This window comes from Elgaria multicarinata, chromosome 3 (genome assembly GCF_023053635.1).
Source record: "Elgaria multicarinata webbii isolate HBS135686 ecotype San Diego chromosome 3, rElgMul1.1.pri, whole genome shotgun sequence".
Taxonomy (NCBI): domain Eukaryota; kingdom Metazoa; phylum Chordata; class Lepidosauria; order Squamata; family Anguidae; genus Elgaria; species Elgaria multicarinata.
This window is the reverse complement of record NC_086173.1, coordinates 146,796,570-146,814,159: the sequence shown is the minus strand read 5'-3', so window position 1 is coordinate 146,814,159 and position 17,590 is coordinate 146,796,570. Positions and strand designations below refer to the sequence as shown.

Genomic DNA, 17,590 nt, shown 5'->3' with positions numbered 1-17,590 from the left:
TGTGGGGTGACAGTGGTTAATCCTCAGTGGAGGAGGCAGCGCAGGCTTTCTGATAGCCATTCGGCTCTCCGGGCCCGCCCCCTGCCCCTCACCCAGCTTCTGGCAACCAATGGGAGGTTGCCTTCCACCCAGAACCACCCCTAGCACAACACCAGAGCAAGGACAGATGGCAGAAGAGCTGTAGTGACCTTGCTCCTGCCAGAAAAGTCGGGGCAGCACCTGGTGAAATCCCCTCTTTATCATAACTGTTCTGCAGGAGCCTCCAGATACAGTACCAGGCTACATAGATAAGATATCTGCTGTTTTCATGAAATCACTGTAATTGTGCTTTTGACCCATCTTTCCCATAACACAAAGGAATGTTGCTGACTGGTATGGAAGGCAATAAAAGTTTGTTGGCTTAGAAGCAGGAGCAGCCATTCACCCATAAACCTTTGCAGGCAGCCATGGTTTGCCAGCCACCAAGCCATACAGAGGAAGAGGAAATTTCACCCTGTGCTGCATGCATACAAATGACACCTGCTAAAATTTCCTTTTCTGTACAATTATTAAAGATGCAGAAGCCTTGTCCCCCTTTTCATATAGTCACCCTAATCAGGGATGTGATTAAAGCTGCAACCCTACACCCACTTGTATGGTAGCAAGGGGTACTGAACGTAATGAAACACCTGAATAAACACAAATACGATTGCATTGTTAAGTTGCAATCCTATGTATGTTTGATAATAGGTATATTACATACTATGAAGAAAATTGCATTGAGTACAATGGAACTGACTTCCCAGTTAAAATGCATAAGATTGTGCTGAATTAACAGGTGAAACCCACCCTGAATTGTTATTTTATTCTATTGGTACTATGAGTTCTGGTAGAAGAAGTAGTTGTCTCTAGGGCAGGATACCCTGTTAGCTGCTGAAAGAGAAGACTGTGTCCATTTCAGAGAGCAAAACTTTTTAAAGGGGGCTGGTAGTGGGGGCATTTCTACTATCGAGGAGAGAAGGGGGTTCATAAAGGTTTGTACCAGCACTCCCCAGTATGGTGGTGGAGTGCACAGCTTCTCCATGAAAAGTTAAGAAAATAGAACAACGTAGGTAGGGAAACAAAAAAAATTCAGTGGGGAGCAGTATATAAATATTCTAAATAATAAATAAATAAATAAACAAACAAGGAATTCACCCCCATTTTCAGTGATGACATTACAGATACTATCCAATAGGTAGCAGTGATCTTTGCATTACCACGTTCCTTATTATTATTATTATTATTATTTATTTATATAGCACCATCAATGTGGGGTGTACAGAACGCTGGTTCTAGGAAGACGGAGATTTCCCTGCAATGGGGGAAGAATTGTGATGAAATAGAACTGCATGTCTGTTGTAGAACAAGCACTGATTCCAAAACTCACATAAATTCTGGACAGCGGACACATTTTCAGATGAAGTGTTTCTAAATATCCAGTAAGAACATCCTGTTCAGTAGTGCCCAGCCTGAGAGACAGAGTGAATCGAACATGCTTAGCGCAAATAAAGAGACTCACTAAAGAGATTTCGTTCACACTTGCTAACTGGGACCTGAAGCAAGGAACTTCAATACAAAGGTAGGTTTGTGATGTACAATAGTTTTGCTTAACCTGGATAGCTAATACCCTGGAAGACAGAAACAAACTTCAAAGTGATCTTGATAGGCTGGAGTGCTGGGCTGAAAACAACTGAATGAAATTTACATGATAGCACTCTTCAAATACTTAAAAGGTTGTCACACAGAGGAGGGCCAGGATCTCTTCTCGATCCTCCCAGAGTGCAGGACATGGAATAATGGGCTCAAGTGACCGGAAGCCAGATTCCAGCTGGACATCTGGAAAAACTTCCTGACTGTTAGAGCAGTATGACAATGGAATCAGTTGCCTGGGGAGGTTGTGGGCTCTCCCACACTAGAGGCATTCAAGAGACAGCTGGACAACCATCTGTCAGGGATGCTTTAGGGTGGATTCCTGCATTGAGCAGGGGGGTTGGACTCGATGGCCTTGTAGGCCCCTTCCAACTCTGCTATTCTATGATGCTATGATTCTACGCTGCTGTATAATGTTTGTGGATTGATTCGTCTGGGTAATTTTGAAATATTTATAATTATAATTATAATATTTATAATTCTTTTAACCTGAACATCCTCAAGAAAGCTTCCACACCATGGTTCTGCCATGCAATTTTGTTCATACTTTATCAAATGGGACAGGGAATAAGTTATAAAAATGTTTAGGGTGGAACATCAAGGCAACGTAAAACTATTGTATATATTTATTGTGACCTCCTCTAGGTATTTCTCCTTACAGCTTCCGCAATGCCTGGTTTCCACCTCTCTTCAGTCTTGTGCTTCTTCATCGTCTTCCTGTTTTCAGTGGCCTCCAGTGCTGCCTCTGAAGATGATACTGTGGTGATCACCAGCAGCGGCCCTATTAAAGGCAAGCAAGTCCATGCTGGCTCTAGCTCTGTGACTGCTTATCTGGGCATCCCCTATGCTGAACCCCCCATGGGGAAATTACGTTTCCAGAAGCCCCTTCCACATCAACCATGGAGTCAGGTCTTGGAGGCCACCAGCTTTGGCAACGCATGCCCCCAGTTCATTTTTACAAACTTCCCTGAGGCAGACCTATGTGCTGCAAATCGACCACTCTCAGAAGATTGTCTCTTTCTCAACATCTGGGTGCCCCATCCACGGCCTTCTTCACCAACTCTTGTACTTGCCTGGATACATGGAGGGTCAGGATTTCTCACTGGCACAGCTTCCCTGGACATGTACAATGGGGCATTCTTAGCTGCTTATGAGAATGTCGTTGTGGTCTCTATAAATTACCGCCTGGGGGCTCTAGGCTTCCTCTCATTACCACCAGATGTCCCAGGAAACATGGGCCTCATGGACCAACAGCTGGCACTGAAGTGGGTACAGGAGAATGCAGCGGCCTTTGGTGGTGATCCCACTCGAGTGACCATTTTTGGCCAGAATGCTGGGGCAGCCTCTGTGGGTCTACATCTTCTGTCACCAAGTAGCCAGTCTCTTTTTGCCAGAGTTGTGCTTCAGAGCGGAACTCCCAATATGGTTTGGGCTTGGAGGAGTCCCGAAGAGGCCAAGCAGAGATCCCTTGCTTTCGGCCACCTGCTGGGATGTACAGAAGACGGTGATGCTGCTTTGTTGAGCTGCCTACAAGAAAAAGATGCCAAGGAATTCGGTCAGCATGAGTTATCTATGACTGTAGAAAGGGTTCTAGATATTCCCTTCTTGCCAGTAACAGATGGGGAGTTTTTGCCTGACGAGCCACAGAAGCTTCTGGAGGCTGGGAGAATTCAGCATAAACCAGTTCTCATTGGTGTCACCTCCGATGAAGCGTCTGCCTTTGTGCCATATTTTTTTCCTCATGTCAATGATGGCCTAATTACTTGGGAACAGCTTTTGAAAGCCACAGGGATGATGGTGCAAAATCCAACTGAAAAAGATGTTCAGGCTGTGGCACTGAAGTACAGTGAAGAAGACAGTGGTCCAGGGCGGTACCGTTGGGCCATGTCGCAATCTTTTAGTGATTACTTCTTTGTATGCCCAGCAGCTGAATTTGCTGCAAAAGTCCGAGAAGCTGGGAATCCTCTGTACTTTTACTCCTTCAGACATCACACCTCTGGCTCTGTTTGGCCTGAGTGGGTTGGGGCACCCCATGGTGCTGAGATACCTTATGTTTTCGGGACCCTCGAGTCAGTGTTGGGTGTCAACCAAACATACACAGAGGCCGAGGCTGCACTGAGCCGTAGGATGATGCACTACTGGGCAGAGTTTTCTAGAACTGGGTAAGGCATTAACTTTTCCTCTTATACCAACTGCTTTATGTCAGCATAGTGTTTTATACAGAAGGAATGGCCACCCGTTTAATCAACAGAAGAAAGTGCACACCATTTGCTTCACTGAGAATAATCTCTGGAATAGGAAAGAACCCTCAGTGCCTTGCAAAATGCATCTACGATGAAGTTTCAGTTATTTTTATTAAAGGCAATTATTGATTAAAGCCAATAGAAGGTAATATAAGAAATCTTATATCACCATCTATTGATAGTATAAATAGAAACATATGGAACATGCCCACAAAGGAACTCAAGGGAAAAAACAACAGGCAGAATGGATGGGAAGGGCATATATTGTGTCCTTTGTAAACCTGCAAAGGCTCTGGAAGTCGAAGCTCTGGTGAGACTGTGAGATTTTTCCTTAATGTACAAAAGCCCCATTAGTCTTCATGAGACATATTTAAGATGTTCATATTTCACCAGGGCTTTGGGGAGAAGATCTTTGCCTTTCAGGGGTATTATCCCCATTGTAGAAATCAGGACGGCATTCCCTCATTGTATGGATTCCAGTCCTTCTGGTGCATGCTGTAGAGTGCAAGTCAACACATGTTGACTGGGTCTTACTGCCTAGTGAGTGGCTTTAGGATAGGATAGTAGCAGTCATTAATATGCTTTTAAGGCTGCAATCCTTGAATTGCCCAGAAAACTTTGGCTACAGGGCGGTATAGAAATGAAATGAAATAAATAAATCAATAATAATCCCATGCCAACTTATTTGGGAGTTGGTTCCATCAATCTGTATGGAACTTTTCTTTGAGTAAACATACTGGCTGGGGAATACTGGCAGTTGTCAGACTTTTCCCTGTCTATAGGACTGCACCCTTAAGCACATAGTGTGGTGGGATAGATGTATTAAAATAGAGAAATAATAAACTGCATTTCTTGCAATGTTCATGTGCGACCGTACTCCTTGCTCCATTATTCATCTAGTTTCACCTCCCTCACAGGAAGCCCACAGGTTCAGGAGCCAGTGAAGAAGAGTGGCCGCTCTATAATGCCACACAGCTGAACTTCTTCCACCTTGACACCGAGCCATCGCCAGTGACACAGAGAGCACCTCTGCGACACTGTGGCTTCCTGAAAGAGCATTTGGCAAAGCCAAGTGAGTTCAGCTTTTTGCCCTGCAGAAAGTGTGTTTGTGTGTCATGAATGAGATGTTTCTGATAACTGGAACGATCTGTAAACTAGAGAATTAAGCTGGTTTGAAATTGATTCTTTCTCCTGAAGGGGCCATAGTCCCATGGAGTTTTCATGTGTGCACACATGTATGTTGGGGAAAGGAGGACAATAGCTCATAAAACTGCTGGAATTCTTGTGGGGCAGGGGTGGGAGGGGAAGCCATGGACGTCAAACTGTTATAAAACTGCTGTACCCCTCAAAATCCATTTTCCAGATTTAAATTCGATGCATGTTATTTAGTTGTAATAAGGACAGCCATCTTTAACTGCTTCCTTTCATCCTTCCTTCTTCAGACAAATCTGGAGTGGATCCTGTTTCACCAGGCAAGGAGGGAGATGGGGAATCGGAATCCAGTATTTAGTAGCGGAAATCCCAAGGAAAGGTCAGTAGATCTGCAGAAGTCTTGTTTGGGTTGTGGGTTGGTGGCTGATGCTGATTCCCAGCTGTAAGGATGATAAAGAATCAGGAATTATGAGTAGAAAGAAGAAAAGGATGGACAGAGTATGCTTACTAGCACAATATTTCCACTCCTTCTCTTTTTATCTTGCTCTTTGTTTGCACAGCCCATGCCTAAACCTGTTTCTTGGTGCAACCTGTGCTGTAGTAGGTCCAGGTCTTTGAAACATACACCTTGGCATCTCTCTGAAGAATACCCTTATCCTTGTGTACCTTTAGCACCTACAAAGTTTATTCCATAGTTTCCCGGATAAAACTGCCTGACAAAAGGAAAGGAAGCCAGTGGGCATCATGGTGTATGGTGACCACAATGATGCTATCTGTGAAGTAATGAAGTCTTGTTTATTTTATTAATTCATTTATTTCATTCCATTCTATGCCTTTACCCTACTACTGAGCGGTGAAAACTTGCAGGGGTTCCAGCACTTATCCGGGATTCAGTTTCCTTAGAAGGTCACTGGAGACATACGAAGTCAGTTCTCTGCTTACTTTTCAGATCCAGTTCTAGCACAGAGTGGCCTTCTGGTAGACAGACAGACTCCATCCACCCTCTCCTTCTCTACAGGGAAGTAGAAAGAGAAGCCATCTCTGTCCTGTCATCTATGTCTTCTTGGCCCATTCTAGTAGCCATTGAAACATATCGCCAGAACGTTACCAACTGTCCTTTGTCAGATCTTAAGAGATATTGAGCTTTATCACACCAGCGTTATACTGTGCAATCACTGCGAATTGCATGCAAAGGACTCCGAAGTTTTCCACCTTACAATCTGCTTTTATTGTGAAGTACTCCCATGCATCCTGCTTTAATTGCGCTTCAAAGGCAAAAGCCTCGCCGTATTTTGCTACTAGTTTTCGAGCATATCATCCGAGTGGCCACTGGGGTGCAGGAGCAGGATTTGAAGAAAAATTAAACAAATGCTTACATCTGCATAAGCTTTAAAGATAAAGACATCAAAATTGGAACAGTAATAGATATTAAGGAGAGCTTTAAGCACACCTAATTTGAATTGGATTGGGTCATCCGTTGATTTTTTATGATTTTTTTCATTTCCCCCCTTAAACCCACTTCTTGGTATGCAAAGGATCTTGCCGCCCAGTAGCAACCACCACAACAACTCCAACAGCTTAGCACTGTAGGGATAATTCGAGGGAAACAGGTACCGTGGGATGAAGCTAATTGCTTTAAGGCACCCACACTGCCAGCTCTACTTACAGAAATCGTAAGAGTCAAGACTGAAAGTGTTGGAATGGATACAGAATCTGTTTGCAGTGAGATGCACTTAACTGTAGGGGATACCTGAAAAGGTGTTCAGACCAACCTGAACCCCATAACCAAAGTAAGTGATGGCAGCCAGAGTGGGATTTAGTGTAAGGCTGTAATCAAGATGTTCTGGTTTAATTGTGAGTGCTCCTAGCAATTCTTCCTATCTGCATACGGCGTCAATAATTATTATTTATTATTATTATTTATTTATATAGCACCATCGATGTACATGGTGCTGCACAGACCACACAGTAAATAGCAAGACCCTGCCGCATAGGCTTACAATCTAATAAAGTTGTAGTGAACAATAAGGAGGGAAAGAGAATGCAAACAGGCACAGGGAAGTGTCAACAGGCACCGGGTAGGGTGAAGCTAACAGTATAGAGTCAGAACAAACTCAATGTTTAAAAGCTATAGGGAAAAGAAAAGTTTTTAGCTGAGTTTTAAAAGCTGTGATTGAGTTGGTAGTTCTCAAGTGTTCTGGAAGAGCATTCCAGGCATGAGGGGCAGCAGAAGAAAAAGGACGAAGCCGAGTAAGGGAAGTGGAGGTCCTTGGGCAGGCGAGAAGCATGGCATCAGAGGAGCGAAGAGCACGAGCGGGGCAATAGTGTGAGATGAGAGAGGAGAGATAGGCAGGAGCTAGACCGTGAAAAGTTTTGAAGGTCAACAGGAGAAGTTTATATTGGATTCTGGAGTGAATTGGAAGCCAATGAAGAGATTTCAGAAGCGGAGTGACATGGTCAGAGCGGCGGGCCAGGAAGATGATCTTAGTGGCAGAGTGGTGGACAGAGACCAGCGGATGTGAGAGTTGCAGTGCCATAGATGAGTCTCCTTGTGTGGACTGGGAACTGATCCTGTTGGCACCAATTGTCAGTGTGGCCATAGCAGGGACAATCTTTGCTCTGTTAGGTTGAAATGGTATTGGTTGGCTACCACATAAGGGTGTAACATGTGAAAGGTCTCTGAATGTAAAACAATGCAGTAAACATGATTAATGTATTTTATTTCTTTATTGTTCCCTCAAGAGCACATCAAGACATTTCAGAGAAGCCGTGGAAGAGAATGGGAAGCAATTGTTTAGAAATGCTCATGCTCTGTGATGAGAATTGATTGCCTGTGTAGACATTGGCTTATTAAGAAAAATCTAATTAAAATCAAGAATTTATCTGCTTACGAGCTCATGATCTTTGCTATTGAACCCAAAATGAAGTAACAATTCTACTGTTTTGAGAAGGGGTTTCTTGTTGACTGGATACTTACTGAGAAAAATCTAATAAACCTTGCTTGGAATTGTTTGTGTAAATATCTTGGTATGAAAGTTATTGAAATTACGCATTGGCAACGTAGCCCTTAATTCTGCACTGGGTTTTATAAATGACAGTTTAGTTGCTGCAGTGCTAAAGGTAGGAAAAAGCCCATTTCTGATCTGATCTGATACAACATATCTGATGCCACATGGAAAAGGAAATCTGGGGCAATCTGCCTTCCCCTTTCATTCGGGCACTGCAAAGTCTGACGGCCAGTTGCAACACACAATGCACTCGCCAACCTGTCATCTTGACATTTAAAAGTATTTCTTCATATTTCTTCATGTCTTCTGTCAGTGGGCATTCTAAAGCTAAGGAATAAAGTAAAACTTGATCCATTCCAGGATCCAACACCCCTTCTTTTACTTTATGGAAACAGCTTTATGCAAATACATTGAACAGATATTTACATTTGCTCCTGCCTGAAACCTAACGTTTCACACAGCTCTCTGTGTCTTGTAATCCCTAATGGCTTGGTGAACAGGTCAGCAATGTTTTCCTTTGACTCACAATAAACAAGCCTTAGAGTTTTATTATTTATGTGTTCCTTCACGTTTTGGTATTTAATGGCAATATGCTTTGATCTAGCTTTAAACATGTCTGCGTTTGTTAAAGCTATATAGGACTGTGAATCACAAAAAACAGTAATTGGTGTTTCAAAATGAATTTTGACATCTTTCAGTAATTGCACAAACCACGTAACCTCGCCACACAATTCAGCTTATGAATCCATATACTCTGCTTCACAAAACGAGATGGACACGTATGCTTGCTTTTTGGATTTCCAGGAAATTAACACTTTGCCAAACATTAATACAAGTCCTGACGTTGACTTACGATCTTCCAGGCACCCTGCCCAATCTGAGTCGATGTAGCCCAAAAACTGTTTGTCCTGTTCTGCTGACAGCTTTAGACAAAAATCTAAAGTCCCCTTTAAATACCTTAGGACACGTTTTGTTGCTTGCCAAGCTGGGACTGTTGGCGAAGCAACGAACCTGCTAAGAATGGCAACTGAAGCAGCAAGATCTGGCCTAGACCATGACACCAGATAAAGTAATGTGCCCACCACTGAATGATACAGACTTGGGTCACAAAAACTTTCCCCTTGCAAATTCTTGCATACATCAACTTCCAAAGGACTTTTGACTCCTTTGCAATCTTGCATCCCACAAGCTTCTAGCAAGTTCAAAATCTTTTGCTTCTGACTAAGCAAAAAACTTCCGTCTTCTGCTATTTTCACTTCTACACCCAAATAATTTTTTACTTGGCCTAAAGCCTTTAAACTGTACCTATTTCCAAGATGATTTGCAACTTTCTGATCTTCTTCAGTACATGAATCAAAACATCATCAACGTAAACAATAACAGCTTTATAATTCTTTCCACTTCCTTGTGTATACAGACAAGGATTTGCCAGGCTCCTGTCAAATCCCATTTCATTAACCAAAGTGGAATTTAAAACGGAAATCCAGCATCTGGCACTCTGTTTAAGCCCATAGATTGCCTTTTTCATAAACCAAACTCTGTTAGTTTTAGTTTCAAAACCTTCTGGCTCCTTCATGTAAATTCTTTCGCTCAATGGTGCATTCAAGTAGGCCATTTGGAAATCGTATTGATTTATTATTAACTTTTCTTTTCCTGCAATGGTTAGAAGCAATCTTAACGTTTCTGCTTTACAGGTAGGGGAAAAGGTCTCATCATAATCCACATTTTTAATTTGATTAAAACTTCTTGCAACCAGCCTTGCTTTGAATTTTTCACCACCAGATTCAAGCCTCTTTCGCTTGAAAACTCAGCGACAAGACATGGCCTTTTGTCCTTCGGGTAAAACTGTCTGCTCAAATACATTATTTTACTTAAGGCTTTGCATTTCACTTTCCATTGCTAATTTCCACTTCTGTTTCTCCAAGGGACCTAACGTATGGAGATCTGCTTAAGATTGAGGTTCATATCTTACATTGAAAACTTTGAAGCAAATCGTTCAGGAGGAATTCCTTTGTTCACCCGCTGTGAACGGCGTTGCACAAACGCTTCCGAAACCAAAAGTTTCGGCTTTTGGCTCAAGAATTTCCTCAGTTAACTCCTGAGTTGCCGGAGTTTCTACTGGCCTGCTGCTTAACTCATTGAGAACCTCTGGATTACTGTGAATCCCTGCCCAGTTTTGTTCCTCAAACTGAGCCGATTTTGAAATCATAATTTTCCCATTTTGCATCAGAAATTGCCAACTGCCGTTTTGGTAGCCAACAAAATGTAACCTAATACCTTTCGGCCCCGCTTGCCTTCTCTGGGACAAAGGAATGTTAACAATGGCATAACTTCCCCAAGTTCTTAAATGCTTTAGGTTCGGGCTTCTCCTGTACAACAAAGAAAATGGAGTGTTATTAATGGCACTTGACCAGGTCCTGTTACACAAATAATTTGCTGTGGCAAAGGCTTCTCCCCACAGCTGTTTCTCAGCATTAGAATCTTGTATCAGGCATTCTTTTATGGATATTATCATGCCAATCCGTCACTCAACAGAGCCGTTTTGCCACGGACTCTTGAGATCAATTAATTTATGCGTAATCCCTGTTTTAGTACAGTAACGCTTAAATTTTAAGCTTTGAAATTCTCCTCCACGATCCGTCTGAAATTTCTGCACCTCTTTTTGGAAAAACCTTTCTACCCAAGTTACCCAGGTTTTCACCGCATTCAAACAATTACTTTTAGATTTCAGCATATAAACCCAAGAATATCTGGTTTTGTCATCTAGGAGAACCAATGCGTATTTTGCCATCCAATGCTTTCTGGAAAAGGTCCTGCCAAGTCCATGTGAATAAGCCCAAGACTTTATTTTTCTCTCCATTCCCTCACGCATGGAATGTTAGCCACACGTGACTTGGAAAGCTTACAAACTGCACAGTCCAGGTACTTGTTGCAACTCTGAACTTTCACACCCTCTGTGACATTCAATGTCTTAGTTAAGGATTTAAAGTTTGCATGACCCAGATGCCTGTGGAAAAGATGTATACAGTTCTCATGGGGAGGTAAATTGTTAATCATACAACCTGAAGGAATAGTCCCAGATTTCTGCTCTTCTGTTTTGTTATCCATGAAAAACAAGCCATTTTCCATATGGCCAGTCCCACACAACTTTCTGTCTTTTTCAACAAAGCATTTCCTTCCATCAAAGCGGACTGTAAAGCCTTTTTCTGTCAAAGTTGACACACCTAAAAGGGAATAACTTAAACTGGGAACAAAAAGCATAGAATCAAAGCTTTCATCCAAAAAAGGTAGATAGCAGTCTCCTTCTGCGCACACTCGCACTTTGGTTCTGTCAGCTAAAGCAACATTCCTCAGCGAAGGCTCATGGGAATTCGTTGATTGCATATGGAACTGCTGCAAGCAGAATCTATGAGCCAACGATTCCTCTCTCCGCTTGCCTCTCGGGAATCCTCTTTCCTGACGCCAGCTGTGACAAGCTGCGCTTCCTCAGGTTTCCTCGGCTTTCCCTTCCAACGCTGATCCCGTTGCTCTCTATGGGTGTCAGGAGGCTCCGATTGCAACTTGACTCTGCAATCCTGCTTCAAATGAACTACACGGCCACAGCAAAAACATCTCAGCGGCTTGACTTTCTTTGAAGTTGAAAATGCGGATTCAGTTTCCTGCTTAACTGCTTTAACCCCTTCATTTCCAGACCACTTTACAAATGCATCTGGCTTGCCGCCTGAGCTTACGGCTTCATTCCTCACTCATCTCTTGTGCTGCTCTTCTAACAGCCTCCCAGACAGAAAGTTAAGGGTTAATGCAGTCACTGCCATTGCTTCAAGCGTCATAACTAAAACATACCAGGAAGCAGGCAAACTAGAAAGTACAATATAGACCTTGTTTTCTTCCGTCAGTGCCAGACCTGCGGCTGCCAAGCTTTCAAAGCAATTACGGAGTTCTTGCAAGTTCTTTGAACCGTCACCCCCTTCTTTTAGGTGAGTATGATACATTTTTCTTGTTAAATGTAGGGGTGTGATCCGCTTCTCTTAGGATCGGAGAAGCAACAGCGAACTGGGCTCATCCGCCTTGGCCTGAGGCGGAGGAGAAGCGAGTCGGGGGGTTGGAGAAGCATGGCGAAGAGAAGCAACCATAGGCGGAGTGCTCCTCTTTTCGCAGAACGATCCATCTGCCATTTTGGATTTTTTTCACCCATAGGATTGCATTGCGGAAAAGATTAGCAGATAACTTTTTTGTTTTTAAAACTATCTATTTGAAACTTGGTGTGCTTAGAGAGTCGTGAGTGGGGGTCATTTTGAGCCTATTCTCAGCACTCTGCATGGTGCGGGCGGCACAGGCCAAGAGGGTGGGGCAGAGCGAGGCAGAGGAGCAGGCCACCACTCCCCGCAGCAGCAGCAGCAGCAGCCTCACCTGCATCCCTCTCAGCAAGAGCACAGTTCAGGGGTATTGGACACAGACTCTGTACGCTGTGGTTGGGCAGAGACCCTCCCCAGCCACCGGCCAGGATGACGCTGCAACCACCGTGCAGCGTTACCTGGCAGAGCCCATGGAGGACTGCTCCATGGACCCCCTGGCCTACTGGTCATCCCGCCACCAGATTTGGCCAGACCTGGTGCGGGTGGCCAGCAATTGACTCAGCTGCCCACCCACCAGTGTTCCAAGCGAGAGGGTGTTCTCTATGGTGGGCGACATAGTGACCCCTCACCGCTCTCGCTTAGAGCCGGACTTGGTGGAGCAGCTGGTCTTTCTCAAGGGCAATCTGCCCCTGCTGGGATACCCCAGCCTCAAGCCCTCATGGGAGTGACAGGCAGGCTCCCCTCCTTTTATTGCACCCCTCCTTCGGTTGGCAGGCAGACTACAGTTCAGGCAGACAGGCTTTTTTATCCTTAACATTTTATTATTTAGTGGCTGCATTTCAGTTCACAAAATCAACTCTGAATCATTCGATTCTTCTTTCAATAAGGTGATGCCTTCTTCGTCTTACATACAGGCAGGCAGGCTGTTATAGTACTACTTATACAATTCAGTCAAATTCAGGCTGTCTCTTCCTTACTACCACAGTAGACATAGCAGGCACTGGCAGGCTGAATCTTCCCCTAAAGGAGCATACTTCATGCCTGGTGGGCATCAGCATCTCAGCGGCTTGACTATCTTTGAAGTTGAAAATGCGGATTAAGTTTCCTGCTTAACTGCTTTAACCCCTTCATTTCCAGACCACTTTACAAATGCGTCTGGCTTGACGCCTGAGCTTACGGCTTCATTCCTCACTCGTCTCTTGTGCTGCTCTTCTAAAAGGGGCCACCGAGACCCTGAGCACTAGCTCTGCCCTCCTCAGCCAGGTGATCCCTGTATGCAGGCATCTCCAGAAACAGATGGGCAAGTTTCTGGAGTACAAGAATCCTGTCACCGGCAGGCGCTTCGAGCCTGAGGTACGCGAAGCGGTGACTAGGCTGAGGGATGGCCTGACGCGGAGGCTGGAGCCCATCCAAACAGAGAGGGTCTACATGTTGGCAGCCCTGTGTGACCCTCGTGTGAAGGATGGGCTTTGTGGGCCAAATACCAGGCAGCACTGGGTGGAAATGTCAAGGGCAGTTGATTGCTGTGGGAGAAGCAGGAGGAGTTGAATCTCCCGCAGCACAGGCTAGTGCAAGACGTGGTGACATGCTGGAACTCCACCTACCTCATGCTGGAGTGTGTGGTGGAGCAACAGCGTGCCATCCACAACTTGTTCAGGGTCAGGGACATGGGCGTCCAGCCAGCACTGGGCAAGCAGCAGTGGGACACCATGTCCCAGCTGGTGGTTGTCCTCAAGCCGTTCCTTGAGGCCACTGAGACCCTGAGCACTAGCTCTGCCCTCAGCCAGGTGATCCCTGTATGCAGGCATCTCCAGAAACAGATGGGCGAGTTTCTGGAGTACAGGGATCCCGTCACCGGCAGGCGCTTCGAGCCGGAGGTACGCGAAGCGGTGACTAGGCTGAGGGATGGCCTGACGCGGAGGCTGGAGCCCATCCAAACAGAGAGGGTCTACATGTTGGCAGCCATGTGTGACCCTCGTGTGAAGGATGGGCTTTGTGGGCCAAATACCAGGCAGCACTGGATGGAAATGCTTGTGGGCGAAGTGCGGGCGGCACGGGCCAAGAAGGTGGGGCAGAGCGAGGTAGAGGAGCAGGCCACCACTCCCCGCAGCAGCAGCAGCAGCAGCACAAGCACAGCCTCACCTGCATCCCTCCCAGCAGGAGCACAGGCCAGGGGTATTGGGCAGAGGCTCTGTCTGCACGCCATGGTTGGGCAGAGACCTGCCCCAGCCACCGGGAACAGGAGGAATACTCCAGCAGTCCACTGGTTGCCCTTTGGAGGGTGCTGGCTGAGGGTTGATTTTTTCACATCATCCGACACTTCCACTTTGCACATTACTGCAATGCTATACACTTATAGGAGGATCATCCAGCAACGTTAATGCTCCAAGCCACAATGTGGTAGATGCCTGCATCATCTTCCACACTCAAAGTAACTGCTTTAATAAGCTGTGCAAAGTACCAGCTCCTTTGTGTCCACCGGCCCATGCCCGCCTCTCTGCCTGCCTGCCAGCCCAAGCCCGCCTGCCTGCCTGCCCGCCTGCCCATGCCCGCCTGCCTGGGAGCCGTCCTTGTGAGGTAGCTGGATCTGCTGGGACTGACTCCCCTAGAGATCTATGGCTTATTTGTACAAGGTACCAGCTCCTCCGTGCCCACTGGCCCATGCCCTCCTCTCTGTCTGCCTGCCTGCCAGCCCATGCCTGCCTGTCTGCCTGGCAATGCCTGCCTGCCTGGGAGCCGTCCTTGTGAGGTAGCTGGATCTACTGGGACTGACTCCCCCAGAGATCTATGGCTTACTTGTGCAAGGTACCAGCTCCTCTGTGCCCACCGGCCCATGTCCGCCTCTCTGCCTGCCTGCCTGCCTGCCTGCCTGCCTGCCAGCCCATGCCCGCCTGCCTGGGAGCTGTCCTTGTGAGGTAGCTGGATCTGCTGGGAGTGACTCCCCCAGAGATCTATGGCATATCTCTGCCTGCCTCTCTGACCAACTGGTGCCTGGGAGCTGCCTGTCCTCCTCTGTGCCCGCCTTGCAGGGTTGGTTTGCAATGCGTTACTGCTGGCTTAGAATCCTTGCCGCACTTCCTTGTGCCCCCAGAAATGTCTGCTGCCTGCCTGCCTGCTTGCCTTCCCTCCCTCCTCCCCCTGGGAGCTGTACTACATGATGGGCTTTGTGGTTCAACCCCACAAGCCTCCGGCATGCTTGCTCCCAGTCCTCTTCTGCCTGTCCTCCTCTGTGCCTGCCTCACAGGGATGGTTTGTGTGTGTCTTGCTTTGACTCAGGGAATAAGTCCTTCCTGCGCTCACTTAGACTTTTTGAAGTTCCAAATAATTTTTTCAAGTGTGGAAGAAGATTCATATTTAGGGTAATCTACTCCTCAATTCATGGCATGTTGGGATTTCCTTTGAAATAGCCATGAATAAAGCCCATTGAGCTGTCTGCAGATACTGGGGTGTCCGATTTTCAAAAATTCCCCAAAAATCAGGGGAGGCTTGGATTTCCTTGAGGCTTGGCATGCATGTGTATACATGCATCAGGTGTCATGGTGCCTAATTTGACGTTTCTAACATGAAAATTGACATAGTTCTAGCATGGGACTTGATTTGGGGGTGAGTTAAAAGGTTAAAGCCCCGCCAAAAATCAGGGGATAATGGGATTTGCTTGAAACTTGCCATGAATGTGGATCTAGATGGCATCTGTGAGGGTGCCTGCTTCCAAGTTTTTATCTGTCAAAATCTCGGAGTAAATCCCATGTCTGAAAATGGGGTGTCCGATTTTCAAAAATTCCCCGAAAATCAGGATCTGCTTGGATCTGCTTGAGGCTTGGCATGCATGTGTATACATGGATAAGCTATCATGGTGCCGAGTTTGAGGTTTCTAACATTAACAGAAAAAAGTTGTAGGCTTTTTTGGATTTCAATGCAAGCCTATTGGGGAAATGCGGAGCTCCGATCCGGATCTGGAGCTTCGCAGCGAAGCGGAGTGTACTGTAGACAGATCAGAGTGGACCTGATCCAGAAGTTGCAGATCTGGAAGAGAAGCGGATTGGGGGGGGTCCGTGCACACCCCTAGTTAAATGTATTCTTGCACCAGCAGTGTCCTGAACATAGACTTCACGGAGTTTTGTCCATCTGACATTTACTGTGTCTTCATGGTTAATGAAAGACAACTGGTCATTCCACATGCACAAAACAATTTGGGCTTTTGCCCTTTCGGCACGGCGGCCCCACTCCTGGGTTTCTGCTGCACTCAAATCTTCCAGATGTTCATTAATGACTATGTCCCACAAATCATCTTTCTTCAGACACATTTCAATTTTAAAAGACCATGAAAGATAATTTGAGTCTGTGAGCAATTCCATTGGAACGTTAAACTGCGCATTAAACTGCGCCATATCTCCTGGCTGCTCTCCAACCCCTTCGTTGCCTGATTCTTCTGGCTCTGACCGGCTATCCTCTTCGGATTCCTCAGACCCCTGAGAATCAGCAACGTCCTCTTCGTCCACCAGCTTTCAGACCATCCACTCTGACCTCCAAGACAAACGGCTCACGAAGCAGCCTTCCTTGCCTTCCCAACGACTCCACTAGCCGCTCCAGTGTTTGGTCAATCACGGTCCGTCCACACTGGTCTTACTGCTCCTTTCTGAGAAAGAACTCTGGGTCCATAACCTGTTGGAAGTAACTCCTTCACAAGAATGAGCAGAGTGCTGTTAGAAGCGTTTCTCAGTAGGAATACAGGAAAGACTCAAATAAAGCTCTGAAACTTTGTTAAGTTAAAACAGAGCCTTTACTGGCATAGAAGTTTGGTTGAATAAATTAGTTACATCACACACGTATACTCACAACGATCATATCAGATACACAGCAGTAGCAGTAAAGATGGGGTAATAAAACCATACACAATACATATCCATATATAGAGAGCAAAAACTGTACAGTCATTCCAGCCACTGATTGACTAATTGAATAATCATTCCATGCCAATAATTCAATAATTGCATTGTCCAGATGGTGGCCTTGACATTTAAAAGTATTTCTTCATATTTCTTCATGTCTTCTGTCCGTGGGCATTCTAAAGCTAAGGAATAAAGTAAAACTACATCCATTCCAGGATCCAACAGCATCCCCTCCCAGTGTTTTCCCTTTACATTTATAGTTTTACACTTCAGCTTGATACATGATGTGATTGTTTACTGCATTCTGATTGGCTACCAAACTCGTTTAACTTCACCTCTTCATATTTCTTCATATTTAATAACATCATGCTTTAAATTGTACAGGTCTCTAGAAATTTCCCAACCTGTCTTTCGTGGGCTTGACCTATCCGGGACATGAATCTTATTGAGCAAGAATGTTTCTTGTAATGATCACATTTCCCCAGGTCAAGTTTCTGCCAGTAATAGGTCAAAAAGCAAACTTTGATTCAGACGGCCATTTTAGCTATGCC

At 45.4% G+C, this 17,590-nt stretch overlaps 1 protein-coding gene across 1 annotated transcript; it reads left to right on the top strand.

Annotated features, from left to right (window-relative positions):
* The first annotated feature begins 1,555 nt into the window (after positions 1-1,555).
* Positions 1,556-7,867, top strand: LOC134396878 (cholinesterase-like). Its single transcript, XM_063123484.1, has 5 exons — positions 1,556-1,600; positions 2,333-3,833; positions 4,832-4,986; positions 5,357-5,445; positions 7,809-7,867. The coding sequence occupies exons 2-4, from the start codon at positions 2,341-2,343 to the stop codon at positions 5,422-5,424; spliced, it is 1,716 nt and encodes a 571-aa protein (XP_062979554.1). The 5' UTR covers positions 1,556-1,600; positions 2,333-2,340; the 3' UTR covers positions 5,425-5,445; positions 7,809-7,867.
* Positions 7,868-17,590: the final 9,723 nt, after the last annotated feature.